The sequence below is a fragment of the Bufo bufo genome, chromosome 2 (assembly GCF_905171765.1).
Source record: "Bufo bufo chromosome 2, aBufBuf1.1, whole genome shotgun sequence".
Classification (NCBI taxonomy): domain Eukaryota; kingdom Metazoa; phylum Chordata; class Amphibia; order Anura; family Bufonidae; genus Bufo; species Bufo bufo.
In genome coordinates, this window is record NC_053390.1 from 315,132,120 (window position 1) to 315,153,909 (window position 21,790).

The window sequence follows — 21,790 nt, forward strand, 5'->3', positions numbered from 1 at the left end:
TCCATAACAACCCGGCCATTTACCCTTCACTGCTGTAGGTCAGCTGTAGGCTAGGGCTACACGACGACATGTCGCGTGAAAAAAGGTCGCACGACACATAGGGCACAACTACACGGCTACATGTGTAGTGTGACATTGATGTCGCTCGACAATGTTTATAATGATGATCTATGGTGTTGCACTGTGACATGTGACATGCGGCGACTCGACAGTCGCAGAAAAATCCATCTTGAATGGATTTTTTGCAACTGTCGTGTCGCAGTGCAACACCATAGCCTATCATTATAAACATTGAGACAAAATGTCGTGCGACACATGTCGTTGTGTAGCCCTAGCATTAAAGGGGCCTGGCACTGTGGAGGTTAACTAGAGGTCACTGTTAAGGGGGCAGGGGCCACTATTAACGGGGCAAATGCTGTGGAGGTCACTGTTAAGGCAGCGGGGTGCTGTGAAACTCACTGTTAATGGGGTGGGCTACTGTGAAGGCCCAAGTTAAAGGGATGGGCTGCTGTGGAGGTCCCATTTTAAAGTGGTGGGGCACTGTGGGGGATCAGTGTTAAGGGGTGGGGGACTGTGGAGTTCACTGTTAAAGGGGCAGGGTGCTGTGGGGGATACTGTATCTTTTAACTACACACAGACATTAGATGAAATATACCCGTGCGAAGCCGGATCCTTCTGCTAGTATATAAATACAGTAAATAATAAACTAATGTACAAAACTGTTCAGCCCAGTCACCAAAAATGACATACCTTTTACAAGCTTGCTTTTCTCTGGTGCCTTAAAGAACATTTTAGAAACTATCCCTTTCTTTCTACATGCTGTTCTTAAAGGGTTTCTGTCACCAGATTTAACCCTATTAAGCTAGCTGACATTAGCGATGTGCTAATGTCAGCTAAACCTAACTAGTCTATTCCTACTTTTATCTATGCCCCCGTTACAACAGAAATCTAACTTTTATAATATGCTAATTAGCCTCTAGGAGCAGGGGGGGCGTTGTTCCTGCGCCTAGAGGCTCTGTTCTCCCACCTTTGTTGCCTCCCTCCAGGTCCTGATTGACAGGGCCAGGCAGCGCTCTCATCTATCAGGACTTGGAGGGAGGCAACAAAGGTGGGAGAACAGAGCCTCTAGGCGCAGGAACAACGCCCCCCCCCTGCTCCTAGAGGCTAATTAGCATATTATAAAAGTTATATTTCTGGAGTAACGGGGGCATGGAGAAAAGTAGGAATAGGCTAGTTAGGTTTAGCTGACATTAGCACATTGCTAATGTCAGCTAGCTTAATAGGGTTAATTCTGGTGACAGAAACCCTTTTTAAAGGGGTTGATCGACCCCCAACCCAGTCTTAGTTATGGCCCTTAAAGTGTTTAGCCTAAAGGAAAAAAGCCACTTCCCTCTTCACTGGTGCTTTGTTTCAGTGCAGGGGAGGTCATCTCCTCTGCTTCTGGTCACCTTTGGAATGGAATTGTGACTTCAGCAGTTTCACAACCTCAGCAGTCATGTGCGCTTGGAGATGCCTCACCGCTGAGGCCAGGGCATGGCTTGAGCGCTGCACATGACCACAAATGGGACTTCACACTTTTGGGCCACAGGAAGCAACTGAAGGAAGCTGGGACAGGACCATTACCCTTATGATAAACACTTTAAAGGTGTTGTGCCCCTTTGGGGGAGGGCACATACTTACCTGCTTCCTGGTGCTGACTCTTGTCATCTTTGCTTCATGGCCTTGGCTTCTCTGCTGCGCTCCCAAGATTTAAACTTTGTTTGATGCTGCTGCAAAGGAACTAGGGGCCAGCGCCAGGAAGCAGGTATATATGCTTCCCTTCGCAGGTTTGCTAATTACCCCCTAAAGGTGCACAACTCCTTTGAAGGGGTATTCCCATCACATACAATGGGGGCGTATCGCTAAGATATGCCCCCATTATCTGATAGGTGCTGGTCCCATGTCTGAGACCCGAACCTACAAGGAGAACTGAGTCCGTCCACCAAGCGCTGCTCTCATACAAGTGAAGGGGAGCGCATGCGCGGCCCCTGCTCCCATTCGTTTCTATGGGGCAGATGGAAATAGTTGAGCCAGAGCCCTGCTATTTTCGGCGGCCCCATTTAAATAAAGAGGGTGGCTGCGCATATGCAGTGCGCCCTCCATTAATTTCCTCTGCTCCGTTCTCATTGTAGGTGCGGGTCCCAGAGGTGGGACCCGCACCTATCAGACAATTGGGGCATATCCTAGCTATATGACCCTATAGTATGTGATGGCCAAAACCCTTTAAAGGGTTTCTATCACTTCATATCACATATTTAGGTGTCAGACACTAGCGATCCGCTAGTGTCTGCTCTAACAAACCATCCTAATATGATAGGCTTTGGGGCAGCCGTTTTGCTAAAATAACAACTTATATCTATATGCTAATGAGCCTCTAGGTGCTATGGGGGCGTCATTAGCACCTAGAGGCTCCGTCTACCTTCATAAACTGTCGCCGCCCAGCGCGTCCCTCCAGCCCGCCCATCTCCTGCTGAATGCGATCCTCCCCGTGCGAGTCTCTGTTCGGCGCATGCGCAGTGAATGTCTGACCGCTTCCCTGCTCAGACATCTCCGCTGCGCCTGTTCCTCGGAGCACTATGATGTCATCGGCGCAGGCGCAGTGGAGATGTCTGAGCAGGGAAGCGGTCAGACATTCACTGCGCATGCGCCGAACAGAGACGCACACGGAGAGGATCGCATTCAGCAGGACATGGGCGGGCTGGAGGGACGCGCTGGGCGGCGACAGTTTATGAAGGTAGACGGAGCCTCTAGGTGCTAATGACGCCCCCATAGCACCTAGAGGCTCATTAGCATATAGATATAAGTTGTTATTTTAGCAAAACGGCTGCCCCAAAGCCTATCATATTAGGATGGTTTGTTAGAGCAGACACTAGCGGATCGCTAGTGTCTGACACCTAAATATGTGATATGAAGTGATAGAAACCCTTTAAGAACCACACTGTAGGTTGTACAACCCCTTTATTATTACGCACAGTGAAAGAAAGCTGAAAAATTGATTTATGCTAATGTTTCTGAAAACTACATTTATTATTTCAGTTTTTAATTCAGTTTTTTCTTGTTCCTAACCTAAAAGATGGAGACTTGTACTCTGGAACTTCCTTTACCTTCCTTGGCAGTGAGCCAATCATATGTAGACACTCCCAACAGCTAAGCAACTTGAGGACAGAATATGCAGTACCTTGGCTTAACGGTAATTCTATAACTCCGCCATCTTTACCTATTCCTTTTCATCTTTGTTCACACTTGTGCAATCCGACACTTTTGATGGTCAGAATAGCACAGCATACCTCACTAGTCTTGCAATCTAAACTATAGAAACCTCAAAGGAACCCCAACACATCTTAGAAGTCCGTATGGTCCACCAGTTACCATCCCTAGCACAGATCTGTCACCGCTCCATTGGCTTCCTTTTTTAAACTGAACCTTAAATAGAAGCTTTGACCCCAGTGTGAAGAAAGCCCAGTGAAATTAGAAAGACCTGTGAGATCTTTCTTGTCATTTGTGCTGACACCAGGTTGCTCTAAGAGATCCACTAAGCTAAATTCTACAGAGAGCTAGTGGCCAGATGTGAAAGCGGGCAATAGACTTCCAAAACTGGGGCATCTGAATAGCTATGGCTGCCTGAAGCCTTTCAGTTGTCAATAGATTATGCCAGTATTGAACGAAATATTGACTCTGCAGGGTCACAGAGTGAAAAGTAACCCCGCAGGGAAAGACTGTCGCCAGTAATGATAAGCCTTCCAGTAGGTGTACCCTGCCAAACATTTGTGTCCATTTTCTGAACCTCCGAGGGTGAAAAACTGGAGGAATACAGTAGTTGACTGCAGTGATGGATCTAAAATGTTCAGCATTTTTTTTTGTTAGGATGTGGACATATTATGAAATCAAGAAGGAATTTCACAATACATAAAACACCTTTGTGGAAAGCTGACCACACCGGGGTCAGCCCCTGTTTTTGGCTGTATCCTGCACAGAGCCATATTGCTCCTGTATGTTTCGTGTAGACTGCATACGTGTCTTGTTAGCTACGTTTTCCTGAACAGTTGTATCTCTCTGCTTATAACCCTTGTATATTTTTGCTTCTTGTGGGTGTGTGGCACTTTTTTAAACATCATACACGGGTCTTCATTAGTTTTCATCTTGGTTCCTTTATTTTGGTTGCTCATCAGTATCTAATTGTTTGCATTGTGTGTATGTAGAACCCAGATTTGTGCATGCGGATGTGATCAGGGCACCCGAGCATAACCCGGAGGGGGACGATGACAAGATTTATTTCTTCTTCACCGAAGTGTCTGTGGAGTATGAATTTTTCAACAAGCTTCTGATACCAAGAATAGCCAGAGTTTGCAAGGTGGGTAGACCATTATCATTAGTATTATATATAAAAAGAACTACGAGGAAACGGTTCAGTGCAGAATGCATTATTATTTGGTAATGATAAATGATATTTGCATGAAGTAAAGGGAAAATTGTTAATTCCTACAATTGAGGTATCACTGAAGTTTAACACCTCTTCATAAAGTAATATTGGGATATATGGGTGTCCTCTTATATTATGTGTGAAGTCTGCTCTGGGCTTCCCATTTCATATAATGTGGTGTCTTCCTCGCACACATTGTTTATAAAGGGGTTTTTCCATTTTAGACATTTAGGCATTTTCACGGAATATGCCATGAGTGTCTGATAGATGCAGGTCCCACCTCTTGGACCCACTCCTGTGTCCACGCATGTACATATGCTCGGCCACCTCTCCATTCACTTGACCCCATTCTGGAGACAGTTCAGGGTCCCAGAGGTGGAATCTGCATCTGTCCAACATTTATTGCATGTCTGCTGTGGGCAAAATCCCTTTAAACACATTGCTAGCTAAAGACCATCTACCTTTTAATATTTATCATATTATTTGGCTAGCTTACAGCTGCTAGAAAGATCAGTAGTGTTAACTGTTGCTGCAGACATTTGAACACACGGTATATTTTTTTACACATGAACCAGGCTTTATATAGCACATCTTCTTGTGTCAAGGTTATTTTTATACCGCCAGCAAAGAGGACACCACTAATTGTTTAAGAAGGATCATCTCTGAGATCCACAGTAAAACCCACTGCACTATTTTGTTAAAAAAAAAGACAGTGCCTTGCTTTTTGCCATGCATCCATTTAGTTTAACCTGTACATCTCTGGAAAGGAGGCAAGTGATTTCATGTTCATTAAAAGGGTTTTCCGATATTTTAATACTGATTGACCTATCCAATGGCCATCAATATCTGATTGGTGGTGGTCCTGCACCCAGAACTGCCGATCAGTTTTTTGAGAAGGCACTGGCCATCAGCTGTTTGTGAGCACCGCGGCCTTCTCCTTTCTTACCGAGCACAATACCGTACATTGTATAGTGGCTGTGCTTTGTATCGCACTCGGCCCCATTCACTTCTATGGGGTGGAGCAGCGCCTAGGGCATGTGACACATGAAATTATATTCCCCTGGTTAAAAGGCCGTATACAAATTAGCTTGTGTTTTTCGGATTTTTTTTTTCCATCCCTACAAAAAATGCTACTTTTCTGTGCAGTTACTCTAATATATATATTAAGTTAAAAGGTTTTTACAGTATTAGAAAAATATGTCTGCTTGTTGCCAAAAACAGTGCAGCATTGCGCCATTTTCTTCCATGGAGCTGAACTGCAGTCCCTGACACAATCCATGGATAAATGTGGTGCAGTTTCTGGAAGAAGGCAGGCATATTTAAAGGGGTTGTCCAAAATAATTTGCAATTTGAGCAATGACCCAGAAGGCATTGGCTGCAGCAGTCACGTGTGGTATCCCTGCATGTTACCGCTGCAGTCTGTAAAACAGCGGGAGAATGACCAGCAGCATAGAGCATGGCGCCTGAGAAAGGTGACTATGCAATCATTTTTTAAAGCATTCTGGGACATTCCTCAGATTTCTAATTATCTTGGACAACCCCTTTAAATATTTATCTAATCCTGGAAATTAAAGTAAAGTGTTTTATTGCTTGCATACTTCGTTATTTTTAGAAGGAAAACGCACACCGTCCGAGTGGGTGGGTTTATGGGAATGCTGCTTGTGGACCCTCACTTTCTAAAAAGCACAGCATAGTTTCATTATACAGACTAGCAAGCGCAAATAGACTGTTCCAAGCCTGTAGTGCTGCAGATATGTCTGTGATCCCATAAACATTACATAGTTAATCCGGTTGAGAAAAAAGACATAAGCCCAAATTCAACCAATGGATAGGTGGGGACAAGAATCCCAGAAGGAAAATTGTAATATGGTGGCTGAGTTATGTTGGAAATGTATCTGAGCTCCGCTTTCAGATATTTTCTTTAAGTGCTGTGAGATACTTCTGACAGGCTGCGTTTTGTCTTAACCAGCGATGACAGGTGGAAATTCATACTAAGCTGTCATCACTCAAACAAAAAAATGAGCCCAGCTGCCTGCTTCTATCACTTGGTTGTAGGGAAGGTTGGCGGTGTTTCAGAATTGACAGGCTCAGGCTACTTTCACACTAGCGTTCGGGTGTCCGCTCGTGCGCACCGTTTGAAGGGGCTCACGAGCGGCCCCGAACGCATCCGTCTGGCCCCAATGCATTCTCAGTGGAGGCGGATCCACTGAGAATGCATCCGCCTGCCAGCGTTCAGCCTCCGCTCCGCTCAGTGAGCGGACACCTGAACGCTGCTTGCAGCGTTCGGGTGTCCGCCTGGCCGTGCGGAGGCGAGCGGATCCGTCCAGACTTACAATGTAAGTCAATGGGGACGGATCCGCTTGAAGATGACACAATATGGCTCAATCTTCAAGCGGATCCGTTCCCCATTGACTTTCAATGTAAAGTCTGAACGGATCCGCTCAGACAACTTTCACACTTAGAAAATTTTCTAAGTTTTAATGCAGACGCATCCATTCTGAACGGATGCGAACGTCTGCATTATCGGAGCGGATCCGTCTGATAAAACATCAGACGGATCCGCTCCGAACGCTAGTGTGAAAGTAGCCTCAATTGTGCACGGAGATAACTTTTATTGGTCTTCATGTGCATCTTACTGAAATCCTGGCGTAATCACGGTGATTTAAAGAGGTTGTCCTATAATAACAAAGTATTCCCTATCCACAGGATAGGCAGGGGATAAGTATCTGATCTGTGGGATTCAACTGCTGGGATCCCTACCAATCACATGAAAGAGGTGCCGCTATACTCTCCTTCTCTTCAGCAGTCCCATAGAATTAAATGGAATGGCGGTGTGCATGAGCAGCATTTATAATAAATGGTAGAGCCTTTAAGTTACAGACAATGATAGATCTAATTAAAGATTGCAAATCCTGAAGCACTAGCACTTAAAACTCCTTGCGACCCAACTGATAGTATGTCAGCCGGGTGCAAGAGGTGTATGGAGTGGGGTCAACAGCTGATCCATACAGCCAGCATCTCTCCACAGTGACCAGGCTCATAGTGAACTCCAGTCCCCAGAATTTAACTGCTCTGATGTTGCAGTCAGTAGCGAGCCCGGCATCTGAGATGAAGGGGGCTCCCTTTCAGGTCTTCAGTCTGTTGCTATGACATCCTGGGTCTTTGTGAAGGCTCATCGGCATGTCATAGTGAACTGCCTGCAAAATTGTGCCTGTGGCACAGCCTGAAAGGCAGCTTGTAAAAATCTTAGACTGTAATGGTACTCTATTGCAGTCTATGGGACAAGTGTTCTGGAGATAGTGTATTCGAGTCCCCAAAGGGGACTAAAAATTGCTGTGAGAAAACGTAAAGAGTCTGTAAAACAAAAAAGGTAAACACTAAAATATAAAAAATTCAAAATCGCCCAATTTTACATATACAATAAAAAAAAATAATATAATAGGTATTGTCGCATCCCAAAAATGTCCAAATTATTAAGATATAATAATGTTTTTCCTGTGCAGTGATTACCATAACGAAAAAAATAAAAATGCGGTATTCACCATTTTATTTTATCACATTTAAAAAAAAAAAAATTCATCATCAAAAAGAAGTATGTGCCCCAAAGTACTAATACAATTTCTAGAACAAAACTGAAAAACAAACCCTCACACGGCTCTAGATGAGAAAATAAAAAAGTTATAGGTATCAGAATATGGTGATGCAAATACATTTTATTTTCCAAAGGGTTTTATTTTTTATAAGGTAGTAAAATGAAACAACTGTAAATTTGGTGTCGCTGTAATCGTACCGGCCTGCAGAATAAGCTCATCATGTCATTTTCAGCGTATAATGAACACCATTAAAAAAGAAAAATCATAGTGGAAATGCATTTTATTTATTTTATTTTTTTCCATTTTACCTGACAAGGAATTCTTTTCCCGTTTTTTTTACTATAAGATGTAGTGAATTAAATGGTGCCATTAAAGAATACAACTTGTCCCGCAAAACTAAAATTGGCCCTTAAGGGGTTAAACTGTGTGCCCTGCAGAATACAGTGGCAGACTGCAGCTGAAAATGTCTATTCTAATCTGGGAAGTTTCCAAAGCAACCTGAGGCCCAGGGAGACTTGTAGCCGGATAGTTGCACATTTCTGCTGCGACTACTGGACTAAAGGGGAAAATGGAAGCGCAGAACGATGCAGTGTTGTCAGTGGTTTAGTTAAGACATTTAGGCATCTTTGGTTTGTGCCAGTGCGCCTGAAATGGTGCACAGTAGTAATGAATCTGGTGCAAGTGCCATGTGGTTTGCTCCTATAACTTTTTAAAGTACACCTGGGGCTTGCCTGGCATGGAATTATCTTCCATGCCATATAGTGATCTAATCTTCTATATGCCTTATAGTTATCTAATCTGCAAATTTGGCCTTAATCCCAGCACACTTTTGAAACTGGCCAGCACTTGTGACCTTTTAACAGCAGAAATTTGGCGTACCTCATTCCATAAATGCCCCCCTTAAACATTTTGCACATGTGCATTCCACGGAGCTTCTGTAAAGGGGTACTTTGGTTTGCGCAGAGTCGGACAAAACAATTGTGACTAATATAAACCAACCTAGGTCTCTGGAAAATGATAGCTCAGATCTGATCTGGCTGGTATAGTCATCAGTGTAAGGCTACTTTCACACCAGCGATTTTGCTGCTTCCGTCATGATAATACAAGCGTCTGCATCCGTTATGAACGGATCCGGTTGTATTATCTTTAATACAGCAATGACTATTGTGTCCAAGAAAACTGATCCGTCCCCATTGACTTACATTATGAGTCATGATGTCTTGCTCCGCACCACATCACGGACAGAAAAACGCTGCTTGCAGCGTTATTCTGTCCGCGATGAGGATGCAACCAAATGGAACAAAATGCATTCTGGTGCATTCCCTTCAGTTCTGTTTTGTCCCCATTGACAATGAATAGGGACAAAACGGAAGCGTTTCTGCGCCCACCCACCATTGAGATCCTATGACAGATCTCAATAGCGGAAAAGGAAAGCGCAGATGTGAAAGTAGCCTAAGGCTACTTTCACACTAGCGGCAGGACGGATCCAACATGCTGTTCACCCTGTCGGATCCGTCCTGCCGCTATTTTGGCGTGCTGTTGGACCGCCACACCGTCCCCATTGGCTATAATAGGGATGGGGGCGGAGCTCCGGCGCAGCATGGCAGTTCGCGGTGAGAGGCTGCCGGACTAAAAAGTCGGACATGCAGTACTTTTAATCCGGCGGCCTTTCGCCGTGCACTGCCGTGGGGACGGAGCGGCTGCACGGCGAAATAGCGGCAGGACGGATCCGACAGGGTGAACAGCCCGTCGGATGCGTCCTGCCGCTAGTGTGAAAGTAGCCTTAATTGTATGTATTTTAGGGCTTTAGTTTTTTTGTTTTACTGAACATGTGCAGTAAGTTTGCCATTTTCACCATTTAAAATGTGGAGCCCTCGCTATTCTCTTACCAAGACACCTGCGCTTGGCGTGTCAAAGCTGAGATCTGGCATTTTATTTTGTTCTTGACAAGTGTTCATTCAAATGTCCCAGCCGCTGTCACTTGGCATTGATATATGCCTGTGCCGAAATACATGCCCGTATATCTAAATCTACTTTGCTTTTGAGAAAGCGACCGCGAAACACGTGTCGGGATCCAGGACTGTCTTGGTCTGTATACCTTACTGCATTTTCTCCTATATGCACTATGCACTTTATTGATCTATCTAGGGCTGGGGTTTATTGACACTCAGCTTGGGGGAGTAACTGTCATTTATATGTATTATTAGTGACAGTCCTGTGGATACTATTCCTGTGTAATTTAATGCTGCTGATATATATGTCATTTCAACAATGTTTTAGAAACTATATGTTCAATAAAATGTATGTATTTGTGCTATACAATTGCTGTGTCCTGATTTCTAGTTGTTTTGGGTGTAAAAGTTGATACTTTAACGGACAGCACCATACCAGGCGGTTCTTTTTGCTCTGTGATTTGGGTGTGTAATATTTTAATAGGCAACCATGAACGGATCTTACTGTTACCTTTGCTGTTTATGTGAATGGGTTTTCTCACCGCTCTTCTCTGGGGGTTAGGATGTGTCCATCTTTATATTTGGAAAAACAGACTCTACATTGCAGGTTAAAGTAGTCATTTCGGATAAAACATTGGCACGGATTTACTAATCCTTTATCTGGTGTAAGCTTAGACGGGCTGTCTGGACTTTCACCAGATTTATCACAGGGGCTCAGGCTGGATGATAAATCTGGTGCAGGGATGGACACTTTCCTCTGACTCTGTACCAACTATTGGTTGGCTTACTTTGAGCTTGTAGAAATCCTAGATGTGCCAATTTGTGCCACTTCTTAGAGTTTTGGCACAGACACCTTTAGTAAATCTGGGCCATAGTTTTGAAAACGAGCCAGACACGAGAAGTGTCCGCTGGGTGGGTCATTTTCAGCTTCTCCCTGCTGTCTTAGCACTATTAGGCTAGGTCTACACGACGACATGTGTCGCACGACAAATAGGGCACAACTACACTGCAACATTTGTCGCACCACAATTTTTATAATGATAGTCTATGGTGTCGCAATGCGACATGCTGCGATGCGACAGTCGCAGAAAAATCTTGAATGGATTTTTTACCGACAGTCACAGCATGTCACATGTTGCCGTGCGACACCATAGACTATCATTCTAAAAACTGTCGTGCGACAAATGTCGTCATGTAGACCTAGCCTTATAGGGAGACACTTATCCATTAAACCACAGCATTTGAGGGTATAACATAGGCCTCTATAATGAGGGGCGCTGGCAGGATTTCATTTTTCCTGTCATTCGGGCAGAATGGAAACTGATGACAGTTTTTGGTTTCTTTCAGCTTTATTGCATATTTGCCTTTATTTTTTTCTCTCTTTTTAAAAGTTTGGAAGAGTAAACCTGAGCGGCAAGTGGGCATAGAAGCATATAGCCACATTGTTCCGTTTAGTGTCGGTTGCTGTAGCATGCATTCATGAAAAGGTCAATGTCTTTTGATCCTACACAGAATGAGTATAAACCCGACTCCTGTATGAGCAACGCGTTTCAGTACCTATCTTATAGAGCTGCCTATTGTATTTCCTGGCGACTTTCATAAAGAAGGTGGGGGGGCAGGTGGTGAATATAAAAGGCGGCCCTATTTCAGAGAGGGTTACACAGTTATGCCAGATTTTTTTTTTTGTCAAGACCGCATTAACACATTGATGTTGAGTTACTGTTTTTGCAGCAGTTTTACAACTCAGCCGCAGTATGTGAATATGATCGCAGCCAGGTATGAGCTGTCATGCATTAAGTATCCCAACAAACAGCATGTGATGGTATACCAGTATGACCGTAACGTCCCCTACAGCGCGCACACTGGTGACTGAACTGTTGCATACCATATAAAGGCAGAAAATCTGTGGTGCAAGTGTGTAAAAGTACCACTTTGGACATTTCTTCTAATTACATTCTGTGACCAAAGTCTTCTTGACAGGCGGCTGTTTCATACATTCTTTTTATTTTATGTCCCAGAGCGATCAGGGAGGTCTGCGGACTTTACAGAAGAAGTGGACCACGTTTCTCAAAGCCAGGCTGATTTGTCACTCACCAGAAAACAACTTGATTTTCAATGTTGTCAACGATGTGTTTATCCTGAAATCGCCAACATTAAAAGAACCCGTTATCTATGGAGTTTTTACTTCTCATCTGTAAGTGCAAAATAAAATGCCTAAAACCCATGAGCAGTGCAGTAATGTTCAGACGTGAGGATGTCATGATGCTTTGGCAGTATGGTTGGCACGGTGTTATCTGGGAGCTTTCTCAGTAACTATATATTTGATGTGGGACGGTGCATATATGCGTAAGCGTATTTGTAAAATTAGTTCTATAACTTGGTTTTTCTTTTTTCTTAAAGAAACAATGTTGGCATGTCGGCAGTTTGTTCGTACAGTTTATCAAGTGTGGAAGACGTCTTCACAAAGGGAAAGTACATGCAGAGCGCCACATTGGAACAAGCACACACTAAATGGGTGCAGTTTAATGGGGAAATACCAAAACCACGACCTGGAGCAGTAAGTTGCTGTTTGACTAAGGAAGTGTTGACTTCAGAAGGCAGTGGTGGTTTCAAACCGATGGTTAATTATAAATGGTTCTCTCCCTATAATAAGGGTTATTCTGGTTAGAACAAGTTATCCCCTTGTCCTAACAGGAATATCTGTCGGCAGATTTGTACCTATGAAACTGGCGGACCTGTTACATGTGCGCTTGGCAGCTGAAGGCATCTGTGTTGGTCCCATGTTCATATGTGCCCACATTGCTGAGAAAAATGGTTTTAATAGATGGAAATTACCCTCTAGGAGCAACAGGGGCGTTAACGTTACGCCTACAACCTCTGCTTTCTGTGCAACTCCTGCTCCCTCTCCACCGTGATTGGATGTGATCACCTTTTACACTCCTGGCCCTGTCAATCAACGTGCAGAGGTTGCAGTAGTTGAAGAGAGAGATGAGCTTCTTGGTGTAATGGTAACACCCCCATTACACCTAGAGGCTCGTTTCTAAACCTCATTTTTCTCAGCAATGTGGGCACTTATGAACATGGGACCAAGACCGATGTCTTCAGCTGCCAAGTGCACATGTAACAGGTCAGCCAGTGTCATAGGTACAAATTCTGTGCACTATTTTTCCTTTTCTACAAAACATTGCTGTATGCCAGTGTTGATAAAATGATGCTTTTTATGACCATATTGATACATCTCCATTTTGCTATTTTTTTTTATTCTTCATTAAAAATGAATTTCATCTCCAGTCATGTGTTCTTGTTTCAGTGTATAAACAATGAAGCTAGAGCCATGAACTACACTAGCTCACTAAACCTCCCAGACAAGACATTGCAGTTTGTGAAAGACCACCCTCTAATGGACGACTCTGTGGCTCCCATTGGAAAGAAACCCAAGCTTGTGCATCAAAATGTGACCTATACTCAGATAGTTGTAGACCAAGTGAAAGCGTTGGATGGGAACACTTATGATGTCATGTTTATCAGTACAGGTAAAAATGATTTGCTGTCAATGTTTCTCTTGCAGTTTAGCCTATATTTATTTTTAACTGTTATCAGAATGTCCGTTTTATGCGGTGGCCAGGACTACGGAAATGGCTAAGTAGGCTGTGATGCTATTTCCATAGTTACTTTTACTTCCATAGATGTTAGTACACAGCCCGCTCAGCTGTTTCTGTAACCCGGTCACACACATGACTGGGGATTCGGATCTAACCATGAATGACTGAGATGGGAAGCCTTTTTTAAAGGGGTAGGGGGAGATTCCAGTAATAACCCACGCTACTGACTCCGAAGGATGAAGTTGGTTACCACCTACTAACCAATGACAACTTGACAAAGTTCTCCTGAACTTCTTCCTGTGGAGAGTAAAAAAAAAAGACACATTACTTGTAGCTTTGTCGACACGATTCCAGATCAACTAATGGGGTTGTCTTAGTTCAGCAAATAACTTTCTCTACATGATAAATGCTAATACAAGGCACTTACTATTGCATTGTTATTATTCATATTGCTCCCTTTGCTGGCTGGATTCATATTTCCATCACATTATACACTGCTCGTTTCCATGGTTACAACCACCCTGCAATCCATCAGTGGTGGTCGTGCTTGCACACTATAGGAGAAAGCACCAGCTTGTTTAGTGTCTGGGACCATGGGAGCTCACATAGGCCAGTGATTTCTCCTATAGTGTGCAAGCACGACCACCACTGATAGATTACAGGGTGGTTGTAACCATGGAAACAAGCAGTGTATAATGTGATGGAAAAATTAATCCAGCCAGCAAAAGAAGCAATATGGATAACAAGTAAGTAGCTTGTATTAACTTCCTCTGCATAATAAATGCTATTTGCTGAAGTGAGACAATCCCTTTAAATAAAAACTCTGGCAGTCCCTGTAAATGGTGTAAAATAAGGTTCTCACGATTGTGTGGGTCTCAGCGGTCAGACTCTCAATGAAATGGCTGTGCCCTATCCTGTTAATGGGGGATAACTTGATACAACTGAATACTCCTTTAATAGAGCGTCACGAAACTAGCCACCAGTCGTAGACCGAATCTTGGCTAGTAGTAACTAAAGAGGTCTACTTTTTTATTAATGGATCTGTTTAGTCATGAACATGAAGGACCTGTTATATGTTAATATAAACATTGGAGCAGATGTACTAATCCTATAAAATCAATTAATAATAATCCAATACATATAGATGGGGTAAAGGCTGTCTAGACCTGCGTCAGATTATTATAGTGATAGGCTGCATGTGATTTTCCGATTAGGCCTTACCCTCTTGTCAGGCTAGGAGCAAATACACTGCTCAAAAAAATAAAGGGAACACTTAAACAACACAATGTAACTCCAAGTCAATCACACTTCTGTGAAATCAAACTGTCCACTTAGGAAGCAACACTGAGTGACAATCAATTTCACATGCTGTTGTGCAAATGGGATAGACAACAGGTGGAAATTATAGGCAATTAGCAAGACACCCCCAATAAAGGAGTGGTTCTGCAGGTGCTAACCACAGACCACTTCTCAGTTCCTATGCTTCCTGGCTGATGTTTTGGTCACTTTTGAATGCTGGCGGTGCTTTCACTCTAGTAGTAGCATGAGACAGAGTCTACAACCCACACAAGTGGCTCAGGTAGTGCAGCTTATCCAGGATGGCACATCAATGCGAGCTGTGGCAAGAAGGTTTGCTGTGTCTGTCAGCGTAGTGTCCAGAGCATGGAGACGCTACCAGGAGACAGGCCAGTACATCAGGAGACGTGGAGGATGCCGTAGGAGGGCAACAACCCAGCAGCAGGACCGCTACCTCCGCCTTTGTGCAAGGAGGAACAGGAGGAGCACAGCCAGAGCCCTGCAAAATGACCTCCAGCAGGCCACAAATGTGCATGTGTCTGCTTAAATTGTCAGAAACAGACTCCATGAGGGTGATATGAGGGCCCGACATCCACAGGTGGGGGTTGTGCTTACAGCCTAACACCGTGCAGGACGTTTGGCATTTGCCAGAGAACACCAAGATTGGCAAAATCGCCACTGGCGCCCTGTGCTCTTCACAGATAAAAGCAGGTTCAGACTGAGCACATGTGACAGACGTGACAGAGTCTGGAGACGCCGTGGAGAACGTTCTGCTGCCTGCAACATCCTCCAGCATGACCGGTTTGGCATTGGGTCAGTAATGGTGTGGGGTGGCATTTCTTTGGAGGGCCGCACAGCCCTCCATGTGCTCGCCAGAGGTAGCCTGACTGCCATTAGGTACCGAGATGAGATCCTCAGACCCCTTGTGAGACCATATGCTGGTGCGGTTGGCCCTGGGTTCCTCCTAATGCAAGACAATGCTAGACCTTATGTGGCTGAAGTGTGTCAGCAGTTCCTGCAAGACGAAGGCATTGATGCTATGGACTGGCCCGCCCGTTCCCCAGACCTGAATCCAATTGAGCACATATGGGGCATCATGTCTCGCTCTATCCACCAACGTCACGTTGCACCACAAACTGTCCAGGAGTTGGCAGATGCTTTAGTCCAGGTCTGGGAGGAGATCCCTCAGGAGACCGTCCGCCACCTCATCAGGAGCATGCACAGGCGTTGTAGGGAGGTCATACAGGCACGTGGAGGCCACACACACTACTCAGCCTCATTTTGACTTGTTTTAAGGACATTACATCAAAGTTGGATCAGCCTGTAGTGTGTTTTTCCACTTTAATTTTGAGGGTGACTCCAAATCCAGACCTCCATGGGTTGAACAATTTGATTTCCATTTTTTTTTATTTTTGTGTGATTTTGTTGTCAGCACATTCAACTATGTAGCAGTGTAGTTTCTCTGAGCCCGAAAGTAGGTGCACTTGCATTAGTAAATGTGAGCTGCTGTTATCTGGTTCATTAAAGGGGTAGTCCAGGATTTTCCTATTCATGGCCTGTCCTGAGGATAGGCCATCAGTATCTGATCGGTTTCAGAGTAGCTCCATTGCCAGAACTACACAGCTCCAGCCATTGTGTAGTTGACAGAGCTGGGTACTTGCAGTGCTGCTCCCATTAAAGTGAATGGGAACAGCACTTCAGTCACATGAGGACAGGCCATCGATATTAACTGCCTGGTATACCCCTTTAAATGCAGCCAGTATTTTAATGGTTCCCATCTTTTGCAGATAAAGGTCTGTTGCACAAAGCAATCAGCCATAACACCGAGATGCGTATTATTGAAGAAATAGTCCTATTTCCTGATTATCAGCCAGTCCAGACGTTACTGCTTTCAGACAAGCAGGTAAGATTCACTTTTTAGTGTTTTGAGGAATAAAAAAAATATAATTCTTAATTATGCATTTTTGAAAATGATTCTGTTAGACTTTGCTATCCTATTTAGAGCAGCATGGTACGGGGGCAAGTTCAGTCTTCTATTAACCAAAACGGCACAAACAATATTTCACTATTAGATATGATTGAAGGATTCACATGAGGGGAGCGTGCCCCTCTCCTTTTTAATGGTGGGTGATGGCGGGCTGCTTTGTATCTGCATACATAGCAGGCCGTCGCTCACTATCGGGAAGGTGCGAGAGTGTTCCCCTTCTGTGAACAATGCATTCATTACATGTCAGCTGTCAAACTACACACTGAGGGACATTTACCCTGTCTCCATTTGTTTTTCAAGGAGTTTTCTGAGATTTTGAAAATTAATTTGAGGCCTTCTCCGTGCTTACCAAGCACAGCGCCGTGCATTGTATAGTGGATGTGCTTGGTATCGCATTCATCCTCATTCAGTTCAATGGAGCTAAGCGTGAAACCAAGCACAGCCGCTATACAATGTACGGCGCTGTGCTTGGTAAGCTTGGAGAAGGATGCAGTGTTCACAGGAGCGCAGGTGCCTTCTTAAAACTGCTGATTCACTGGGGCCCCAGGTGTCGGACCCCCACCGAGCAGATACGGAGGATAGGTCATCAGTATAAAAATCTCTGAAACCCCTTTAAACATGTAGAATATTGTTCATTTTTATTTGGAACGTGTGGATATAAGGCAGGGTCACGCAAGTATCTGGACCATACGAAGTGGGAAAATGCACAAAATGGCCGCCGCCATGCTACATCCTATTCTTCTTACTACTCAGTAAAGTGAAGAAACGTACTGAAGTGTGAGCATTGCGTAGCCATTTAGTAACTGTAAATATACTTCTTTAAACCCTTAGTGACTAATGACGTACTGTGTACGTCATGATGTGGTGTTGGTTACCACATCATGACGTACACAATACGTCATGAGATCAAAGTGTCACCGCAAGTATACTTGGCATCTAAAACGGGTGCTACGAACAGCTGAGCTGTCTGGGCATCTGGCAGGGGACCAATCACATCGGTCCCTGCCTTTGGATTGCTGCGATTGGTCAGTCAGATTTGACTGACCAATTGCAGAGTTCAGCAAACCAGCTCCGATCTCCTTAGTGAGTGTTGAGGAGATCGGGACTGCGCTGCTGTGTTTACTTGTGCCCTGATCACCCCACTTCAGGATGGCCGAGCAGGACCAGGTAATTATGAGGGGGCCGACCCCTCCCCGCCCCCACAATTTTTCAGGATGGCCAAGCGGTAGATTGTCAGCTGCATGTTACAGCTGACAATCTACTGTAACGGCCGACATCAGTGCTGGCACTGATGTTGGCCGTTTAAACCCTTCGATGCTGCGGTGCTGTATGGAAGGGGTTAACAGGGAGAAAGCTCCCTCCCTTCCCCATCGGGCACAGCAGCGTCCCTATTGATCATACCAGAGGGAGGGAGCTCCCTCCTTCCTCCCCTTCTATCTGGCAGCTGCTGTACTGAGGCAGCGTCCCGATGGTTACAATGGTAACTGGACGCCTTACACAGGCATCCAGGCTTGCCATGGTATGTAAGTCTGACAGGGTCCTGAGGCAGGAGGCTGATCAGGCTTACTGTGAATGAAAATACACTGCAGTACACTATACAAGATATTAAAGAACACCCCCCCCTGCCCCCCAAAAAAAAATTACATTTTACCATATACACACATTTATAATTGGATAAAAATGAAGAAAATAAAATACCCTAAACATGTTTGGAATTGCCGCGTCTGTAACAACCAGCTCTATAAAAATATCACAATATCAACTACCATCACAAAAAGTGCAACACCAAGCGATCAAAAGGTCATATGCCCCCCAAAATAGTACCAATCAAACCGTCGCCTCATCCCGCAAAAATTAGACCCTACCTAAGACAATCTGTCAAAAAATAAAAAAAGCTATGGCTTTCAGACTATGGAGATAAGAAAACAGTTTTCTTGTTTTAAAAATGCCATTATTGTGTAAAACTTGAATAAATAAGAAAAAGTATACATATTATGTATTGCCACGTCCGTAACAATCTGCTCTATAAAAATATCACATGACCTAACCCCTCAGGTAAACGCCGTAAAAATAAATAGATAAAAGCTGTGCCAAAATTGCAATTTTTTTGGTCACCTTGCCCCAAAAAGTGTAATAATGAATGATCAAAAAAAATCATATGTACCCAAAAATGGTACCAATAAAAACGTCAACTCTTCCTGCAAAGAAACAAGCCCCTGCACAAGACGATTGGCAGAAAAAAAATATATGCCGTTCAGAAAATGGAGACACAAAAGTGGGTTTTGGAAATTTTCTTAAAAATGCTTCTAAAATTCTAAGCCTTCTAACATCCCCAAAAAATAAAATGACATTTACATGATGATGCCAACATAAAGTGGACATATGGGGAATGTTAAGTAATAAATATTTTATGAGGTATCACTTTCTGTTTTAGGGTACTTTCACACTTGGGTTGTGAGTGCCTGCCGGATCCGGAAATCCGTATGCAAACCGATATCATTTGTAGACTGATCCGTCTGACAAATGCATTGAAATTCCGGATCCGTCTCTCCGGTATCATCTGGAAAAACGGATCATGCGCAGACCGGGAAACGGGATCAGTTTTGCCAGAACATTTGGTACCGGATCCGGCATTAATACATTTCAAAGGAAATTAATGCCGTATCCAGTGTTCTGGAATTTTGGCCGGAGAAAATACCACAGCATGCTGCGGTATTTTCTCCGGCCAAATACCGTAAGAGTGACTGAACTGAAGACATCCTGAACGGATTGCTTTCCATTCAGAATGCATTAGGATAATAAAACTGATTATTATTATTTTATTTTTTTCCCCTGTATTGAACCCCTAGGACGGCACTCAATACCGGAAAAGAATAACGCTAGTGTGAAAGTGCCCTTAAAAGCAGAGAAATTTTAAATTTTGGTAAATTTGGGATTTTTTCATAAATAAAGGTGAAACATAAAGTAGACATATGGGGAATGTTAATTAATAAATATTTTATGAGGCATCACTATCTGTCTTAAAAGAAGAGAGATTCAAATTTAGGAAATAGTGAGTTTTTTAAAATTTTCGTTAACTTTTGGATTTTTTTTTTTTTATAAATAAAAGGTAAAACATATTGACCCAAATTTACCATTAACATAAAGTACAATGTGTCACAAGAAAACAGTCTCAGAATGGCTTGGATAAGTAAACGTGTTCCAAAGTTATTACCACATAAACTGATACATATCAGCCTGGTCACGAAGGTGCAAAATGGCAGGGTCATTAAGGGGTTATAATGAAATGTACAAGTATAATGTTGTGCAAGTACATTCTGTGTTGGATAATCAATTAGCTTGTGCATTAATTTATACATATTATCATTTGCCCATTCATATCGCTACAGCTCATGATTTCTACTACTATTTTACCTCAGAGCAAAAGATACATCTACGCTGGATCAAACACCGAGGTGGTGCAGTCTCCTGTTGCTTTCTGTGAGAAGCTCACTTCTTGTGCAGAGTGCATACTGACAAGGGATCCTTATTGTGCTTGGCACCCGGTTAAGAATTCTTGTGTTGATATCCTTGAGGAGAGGAACACTGACAGGTATGCAAGGGTTCATAAAATAGTTGTATGAAATATGAGCATAGTAGCATTAAAGGCTATGGACATCTTTGCCCTGATTTTTGTTGTTCATTTTGCTTTTTAAATTTGACTTCCTACATAGTCTTCCTTTAAAGAATACTTTACTATCTTAGAGTCCATGCATCTCTTTTACCTAGCTGGTTTTGCTACTTATAAAGGTGGCGGCACACTGCTCCAGCGGTGTTGGCGCCCTCTGCTCTTCCACTCGGTGTGGAGATTGCAGATGGGAGGTGGAGGAGTTTGTATACAACAGAACAAAATGTGAAGAGCAGGGCAAGTATCCAAGCCTTTAAGGAGGGCAGCCTAGAGTGTAGATACGGAGGAAAGCACAAGACAGTTTGCAGGGCGGTGGAGAGAATCACGTAGGCTATGTACAAGTGTAGAGAGAAAGCAGAGTACCCCCAGCAAACTCAGAGATCACACTCCGTATCAATCAGATCCTTTATATAGATGGGGAAATCAGTACAAGAATAAAACTGTACTGATGCAGTGCCGCTAGTGAAGGCAGGGGTGGACTGGGAACTTAAAGTGGCCCCATGTTGCAAGCAGGTCACATTGACAGAAGGCAAGGCCAACAGAAGTAGGCAGGGACAGCAATACTGTAGGACAGCAAAAAATACCGCCCCAACAAGAACCAAGTACCACACTCCATCAAATTCTGCTACCCCAGCTGAAGTATTCAACTGTATCACCATCCTCATTAATTAAGGAATTATCATTGCATGGAAACAGAGAACTTCATCTAGCACTCTTATTAAAGAAGCCAAGACTTTATTTCACAATTGGTAAAATCCACCGAAACATGAGGAGAATTAGGACAATTACACACATTTCAAGCTATTGCTAAAATTCACTATATCTTTACTCCACTTAAATCGTACACCATCCAGTCTCATTGAAGTTACAGTGGTCACATGCCTAGGGCACCACCATAGTTCACATGTGCATCAGAGGCTCTTTTGGGGGGGAGGGAGGGGGGGGCCTCTGCCACAGATTCCTTTTCAAAATACTAAAGAACTCCTGAAAGGAACACATATATTACCAGAAGATGAAAAAAGAACACCTGCAAAATGTGATTAATGTGATGGAGCTCAAAGTATAAATTGCTAGAGGTGCATGGTGAATGATCACACAACCAAGGTGGTGCACCCATTATTTAAAGAGAACATGTCACCTAAAAAACGCCTCCCAAACCGCCAGCATTACCTTAAAGTAGCCAGCAGTATGTTCCTAAAGATCCTTATCTTCCTCCGGCCAGATGCACCAAAAT

General features: G+C 43.6%; 1 protein-coding gene across 4 annotated transcripts in view; it reads left to right on the top strand.

Annotated features, from left to right (window-relative positions):
• SEMA4D (semaphorin 4D) overlaps positions 1 to 21,790 on the top strand; it is a 78,260-nt gene that overhangs the window by 28,776 nt on the left and 27,694 nt on the right. For all 4 annotated transcript variants that reach the window (XM_040416954.1, XM_040416955.1, XM_040416952.1 and 1 more), the window contains 7 exons: positions 3,113 to 3,229; positions 4,239 to 4,390; positions 12,023 to 12,198; positions 12,405 to 12,561; positions 13,315 to 13,537; positions 16,690 to 16,805; positions 20,309 to 20,481. In XM_040416954.1, coding sequence (XP_040272888.1) covers positions 3,113 to 3,229; positions 4,239 to 4,390; positions 12,023 to 12,198; positions 12,405 to 12,561; positions 13,315 to 13,537; positions 16,690 to 16,805; positions 20,309 to 20,481 — 1,114 coding nt within the window. The remainder of the gene's footprint in view (positions 1 to 3,112; positions 3,230 to 4,238; positions 4,391 to 12,022; positions 12,199 to 12,404; positions 12,562 to 13,314; positions 13,538 to 16,689; positions 16,806 to 20,308; positions 20,482 to 21,790) is intronic.